Raw genomic sequence first — 6,743 nt, forward strand, 5'->3', positions numbered from 1 at the left:
TCTTGTGTTTAAAGACATAAGGAAAAATCTCAATGAATTCAACCCATTTAGCATGTCTACGGTTCAGTTTTGCTTGACTTTTAATGTGTTTCAAAGATTCATGATCAGAATGTATAACAAATTCATTTGGCCATAAATAATGTTGCCATGTTTTTAAGGTCCGAACAAGAGCATATAATTCTTTATCATAAGTAGAATAGTTCAGACTAGGCCCACTCAATTTTTTAGAAAAGTATGCAACAGGTTTGCCATCTTGTAATAACACACCACCTAATCCAATTCCGCTAGCATCACATTCAAGCTCAAAAGTCTTATTGAAATCAGGAAGTTGGAGTAAAGGAGCATGTGTCAACTTATCTTTCAATACCGTGAAGGCTTCTTCCTGTGCGGTACCCCAAACAAAAGGCACATCCTTCTTTGTAAGCTCGTTGAGAGGTGCAGCAATGGTGCTGAAATCTCTCACAAAACGCCTATAGAAACCAGCGAGGCCAAGGAAACTCCTCACTTGTGTGACCGTTTTGGGCTGCGGCCAACTCTCAATAGCTTCAATCTTGGCTTTATCAACTTCAATTCCCTATGGAGTAACAACATAGCCAAGAAAAGATACTCGGTCGGTGAAAAAGGTGCCTTGGGTTACTACCGGTAGACCGCCTGTCAAGTTTCATATCATTTGGACTTCGTTTGATACTCCAACGGTTAACCGAGGGACCGAAAAGGCCTCGTGTGTGTTGCAGACCAACACCCCTCCAATTTGGCCCAAAACCCACCTAAGTCTTCTCCATCATCTAGAGCGTTCGATCACGATCGCGTGGCCGAAAACCGCACCTCATTTGGACTCTCCTAGCTCCCTCTATGGCTATAAATAGATCCCCTCCGTTTTCGGATCATTCTACCCTAAATCTAGCCCCCCTCGTCTCTCCGCGCGCCGGACGTGTCCGGACGCGCCGGACATCACCGCCGCCGCGAATCGCGTGCCGCCACGTGGCCGCACCGCACCCACATCGCCGCCTCTGTCCCGCCGGCCCGCTCGGCCCGGCCGGGGCCCCCGAAGCCCATCGGCTCGCCCCCGCCGCCCGTCGTGCCCGCGCCTCCCGCACCCGACCCCGCCGCCTGCGCCTCGCCTCCGCCGCCCGCCGTCACTCCGCCGCACCGCCGTGGACCACGTCGTCGGCCGCCGCGCCGCGCCTCCCGACCCGGCTCCGCCGCCTCCTCCGGCGTCGCCGCGCCTCCCCCGACTCGCCGGTGACCGGATCCGGCGAGATCCGGCCCGGTAGGACCTCGGGCCCCTCCTCCTTCTACTCCGGCCGGTCCTCTCCGGCGAGCTCCGAGGATTCCGGCGAACTTCGTAATCCATGCCCGGATCCCAGATCTGTGAACAGTGAAACCCTAGGTCGTTTTTTTCTCTAAGTCCCGAAATTTTCAGTTCAAGTGCTCATGTTCACGGCTCCGTAACTTTGCATCCGTAGCTCCGATTCATGCATATAGCATATCAAAATGTTCATCTCGGAGAGTACATCATTTCATTCCATTGCATCATTTTCATTTGAGTTCATCTTGATGCCCGAAATGCTGTTAGAAGAGGGCTACTTAAGTTAATTGTCAGATCTGCTACTCTGTTTAGCACTTTTGTCATTTTTGCCATGATTAATGTGTGCATTCTATGCCCTGGTGCTCTACATGTGTTTTGTTAAGGGTTTTGTCATTTTTCCAGAGGTGCAACCCATGTATTTTTAGGATGTGTGTGGTGACTTGTGCAAGCTTGCAAAGTAGTGCACTCGCTAATTCTGTTTTCAGGGACTTAGTGATTTCACTAAGTCCTGGAGCTGTTTATCTCATGATGCCATATGTTCTTGTTGTTTTCTAGTGATCCGTGCCTCTTTTGAGGATGATAAGTAAGGAAGTTTTGTTAATTTTGTAGTGCTCTATCCATCCATGTCTTTTTTTGCAATTATGGAGTACCCTAGCTTGAGTCAATCGAGCTCTACTTTTGCTACTTTGTGAATCTTGTCAGATTGTCAACTTGTTTGCAATTTTGCCGGTGATGTTGTAGTTGATCCGTGCATGCTATGCTATTGTTCTTGCCATGTCTAGCTTGCATTTTGTGCCTTCTTGATGGATGTATGCTTGTCTTGCCATGACTTGCACCTTAGTGAGTGCATCGAGCTAGTAAACATGCCTACTTGAGTTATATTTCAGCATGTGCCAGTTTTCACAGTCTGAAAACTGATTATGTTTTTGCTATGTTCACATGCTTGCAATTGTATTTTCTGGTCCTTTTTGGCTCAAGGTCACTAAGGGACTTTTGTTAAGCTCTTTGAGTAGCTCCATGCCATGCTTTACTTTGCCATGTTCAGGTCCTGTAGCATGTAGTTTTGTTGCTCCGAAGAGGGCTACCTGATCTGAAATTACAGACAAGTGTTAATTTCACCAAGTCTGAGATCTGTTTGTCATTTGCATTTTTGCCATGCTTGGTTGAACCTGTTAATGGATGAATTGGCCGTAGCTCAGTGCTAGACTTTTGTTAAGCATCTTGTATGCATCCCTGCCATGTATTTTTTTGTCATGTTTGGTTGGTGTAGCATGTTCATCTCATTGCATTTAGATGCCTACTTGCTGTAAATCGCAGACCGGTGTCATATTTGAATCGCTTGCCATTTCCAAACCGTAACTCCGATTCCGGCGTTCTTTATATCGTTTCCAAGCGATTTCATCTCATCTTTCCAGTGGCATACTTGGATTTCCAAGTTGACGCCAGGTTCATGCATTTCCTGTCATATCTTGCATTTTACATCCCGCATCGCATCCGCATAGCATATCATCTTTGCATCGTGTTGTTTGAGTTTGCACGTGGTTGATTGTATCCTTGTTGCTTGTTTGTCTTGTTTGGGTAGAGCCGGGAGACGAGTTCGCTAACGAGGAGCCCGTTGAGTTTGCTTTCGAGGATCCAGTCAACTCTGACAACTGTGCAGGCAAGATGATCATGCCCTCGAAATCACTACTATCTTTGCTATACTAGTTTGCTCGCTCTTTTGCTATGCCATTGCTACGATGCCTACCACTTGCTTTCAAGCCTCCCAAATAGCCATGTCAAACCTCTAACCCACCATGTCCTAGCAAACCGTTGATTGGCTATGTTACCGCTTTGCTCAGCCCCTCTTATAGCGTTGCTAGTTGCAGGTGAAGATTGGAGGCCGTTCCTTGTTGGAACATTTTTTTTACTTGATGGGATATCATTATATTATCTTGTTATCTTAATGCATCTATATACTTGGTAAAGGGTGGAAGGCTCGGCCTCTCGCCTAGTGTTTTGTTCGACTCTTGCCGCCCTAGTTTCCGTCATATCGGTGTTATGTTCCCGGATTTTGCGTTCCTTACGCGGTTGGGTTATAATTGGAACCCCTTGATAGTTCGCCTTGATTAAAGATTTTCCAGCAATGCCCAACATTGGTCTTACCATTCGCCACCTAGCCTTTTCTTTCCCTTGGGTTCTGCAGACTCAAGGGTCATCTTATTTTAACCCCCCCGGGCCAGTGCTCCTCTGAGTGTTGGTCCAAATAGAGCCACTTGCAGCGCCACCTCGGGGCAACTTGAGGGTTGGTTTTAGTTGTACGTAGTGTTCATCTGAGTGTGCCCTGAGAAAGAGATATGTGCAGCTCCTATTGGGATTTGTCGGCACATTCGGGCAGTGTTGCTGGATTTGTTTTAACCTGTCGAAGTGTCTTGAGTAACCGAGATACCGAGTCTGATCGGAACGTCTTGGGAGGAGGTCTATTCCTTCGTTGACCGTGAGAGCTTGTCATGGGCTAAGTTGGGACTCCCCTGCAGGGATTTGAACTTTCGAAAGCCGTGCCCGCGGTTATGGGCAGATGGGAATTTGTTAATGTCCGGTTGTAGATAACTTGAACCTTAATTTAATTAAAATGAATCAACTGAGTGTGTTACAGTGATGGCCTCTTCTCGGCGGAGTCCGGGAAGTGGACACGGTGTTGGAGTAATGTTTGCGCAGGTTGCTCTCTAGTTTCTCGCTCGCGCTTTGCCTCCTCTTCTCGCTCTCTTTTGTGAATAAGTTAGCCACCATACTTGCTAGTCGCTTGCTGCAGCTCCACATATATTTACCTTGCCTTACCTATAAGCTTAAATAGTCTTGATCGCGAGGGTGCGAGATTGCTGAGTCCCTGTGGCTCACAGATTACTATTACACCAGATGCAGGGCCTGATGATTCCGCTCCAGGAGACGCGTATGAGCTCAAGTGGGAGTTCGACAAAGACTCTCAACGTTACTATGTTTCCTTTCCCGATGATCAGTAGTGGTGCCCAGTTGGGGGTGAACGGGACCGTGTCGCATGTTGGGTTCTCTTTTATTTTGGCGCCGTAGTCGGGCCATGAGTGTTTGGATGATGTAATGTTATTTATGTACTTGATTGACATGGCGAGTGTCAGCCAACTATGTTATCTCCCCTTTATTATTATTTATATTACATGGGATGTTGTGAAGATTGCCTAGCTTGCGACATATGCCTTCAATGCGATTATGTCTCTAAGTCGTGCCTCGACACGTGGGAGCTATAGTTGCATCGAGGGTGTTACACAAATGCTCCTCCAAAGATTTGCTATAAATCAATATGTCATCAAAGTAAACTACCACAAATCGTCCAATGAAAGCACATAAAACTTCGTTCATTAACCTCATGAAATTACTAGGTGCATTAGTTAACCCAAAAGGCATAACTAACCACTCATATAATCCAAACCTAGTTTTAAATGTTGTTTTCCATTCATCTCCCAATTTCATACGAATTTGATGGTATCCACTACGCAAATTAACTTTGGAGAATATTGTAGAGCCACTCAATTCATCAAGCACATCATCTAGCCTAGGAATAGGATGACGATAACGAATAGTAATATTATTAATGCATCTACAATCAACGCACATACGCGACGTACCATCCTTTTTCGGCACTAAAATGATAGGAACAGCACAAGGACTAAGGGATTCGCGTATATAACCTTTGTCGAGCAGTTCTTGTACTTGACGCATAATATCCTTCGTCTCCTCTGGGTTGGTACGGTATGGTGCACGGTTGGGTAATGATGCACCGGGAATTAAGTCAATTTGATGCTCAATCCCTCGAATAGGTGGTAATCCCGGTGGCACGTCTTGTGGAAAGACGTCAACGAACTCCTGCAAAATGTTAGTGACAGCAGGAGGCAAAGAGGAAGGCACGTCCTCGAATGAAAATAATGCCTCTTTGCACACAAAGGCATAGCAAACAGATTTGCTGAAATCTAGCTCATCAATATCAGATTTTGTGGCAAGTAAACATGCACTTTTCAATTTAATTTCAGAAGCAACACTAGATGGTTTATTATTAGGTTTCATTTGTTGCTCAAATTCTTTTGCCACAATCTGATTTTCACTCTTATTTTTCTCCTGTTTTGCTTTATTAGCTCTATTAATATCATCTTTCAAAATGGATTCAGGAGTCATAGGAAGCAAAGTAATATTTTTATCCTTATGAACTGGAGTATACTGATTGTTTCTACCATGGTGTACAGAATTTTTATCAAATTGCCATGGTCTACCAAGTAATAAGTAACATGCTTGCATAGGTACCACATCACAATCAACATAATCAACATATGTAGAGATACTAAAATGCACACGAACAATACGTGTTACCTTAACCTTGTCGCTATTGTTGAACCATTGAATGCAGTAAGGATCTGGATGTGGTTTTGTGGTGAGAGATAGCTTCTCCACCATCTCCATGCTAGCCAAGTTATTGCAGCACCCTCCATCTATGATGACACGAACAGAACGTTCCTTCACAACTCCCTTTGTATGGAACAAATTATGCCTCTGATTTTGCTCAGCTTGTGTAACATGCACACTCAAAACACGTTGAGCAACTAAACATTCATACCTGTCAGCATCTTCAGCAGCCATGTATTGCGTCTCATGATCAGAATCCTCTCCATCGTGTTCTTCATGTGTAATAAGAGCCAAAGTCTCCTCATCATAGTCACTAGCGGACTCATACCCACCATCCTCAGTAGCAATCATCACACGCTGAGATTGGCATTCTCTCGCAAAATGTCCTCTTCCATTACAACGACTGTCAGTGTTCTGGGAATGGGGGTCCCCAGACTTGCCTGCCTGCGGCCTGCGGCGTGGCTCAAAGGGGGGCCCAGCGCGGCCCATCTTCACCAACACAATCCCAAGACCCTCGCGAGGGGCCAAGCCTCGCGGGGCGGACGACGCGGAGCTTCCTCAGGCACGACCTCGTCAGGCTGGCTCACGAGGAGGTGGAGAGATCAAGGCGGGGTACCTCACGAGGTGCCCGTGATGCAAGCCATGACGACTGAGGGCGCCAGGCGGGTGCCAGCCTGCGCAGCGTCTTCCCTTCCTCTTTGGTGCAAAGGGGGCAAGCGCAGCCGTGGAGTACCGAGGCTTCAGGCAAAGGTTGCCATTTCGGTGCAACGAGACCAAGACCAGGAGGACTACGAGACGGAGGTCACTGTGGAGCCCAAGACGGCGTCATCACCAGAGCTTTGCGCAGGCGAAGACTACTTTTGTCAGGATAGTTGATACTAGCTGTCCCCCTTCAAATTAGCCCGCCATTGTTGGCTCCCTTCCCGCTCGATATTTGGGAAGAGGACCAGAGCCTCTATAAATAGGGCTGGCCACCCACAGGGCAGAGGGGACGGATGGACAGAAGAAAAAAGAGAGAGAGAGAGAG

General features: G+C 46.8%; 1 protein-coding gene across 1 annotated transcript; it reads right to left on the reverse strand.

The window, feature by feature from the left end:
* Positions 1–1,295: 1,295 nt before the first annotated feature.
* LOC147979728 (uncharacterized) lies at positions 1,296–6,067 on the reverse strand. The gene is made up of 2 exons (XM_087515324.1): positions 5,011–6,067; positions 1,296–1,369 (listed from the first exon to the last, which is right to left on the reverse strand). Exons 1-2 carry the CDS (start codon positions 6,065–6,067, stop codon positions 1,296–1,298), a joined length of 1,131 nt encoding a protein of 376 aa, XP_087371450.1.
* Positions 6,068–6,743: the final 676 nt, after the last annotated feature.

Source organism: Triticum urartu, chromosome 3A (genome assembly GCF_056163025.1).
Source record: "Triticum urartu cultivar PI428250 chromosome 3A, HENAU_Tu73, whole genome shotgun sequence".
In the NCBI taxonomy this organism is placed as follows: domain Eukaryota; kingdom Viridiplantae; phylum Streptophyta; class Magnoliopsida; order Poales; family Poaceae; genus Triticum; species Triticum urartu.

What these genes read in the sequence shown, in the direction of transcription:
- LOC147979728 (XM_087515324.1), bottom strand. Translation starts at nt 6,067, where the DNA reads ATGATTGCTACTGAGGATGGTGGGTATGAGTCCGCTAGTGACTATGAT. An exon ending in ACAAGAACTGCTCGACAAAG is followed by an intron (nt 1,370 to 5,010) that starts GTTATATACGCG and finishes CACTGTTCACAG; the next exon opens with ATCTGGGATCCGGGCATGGA.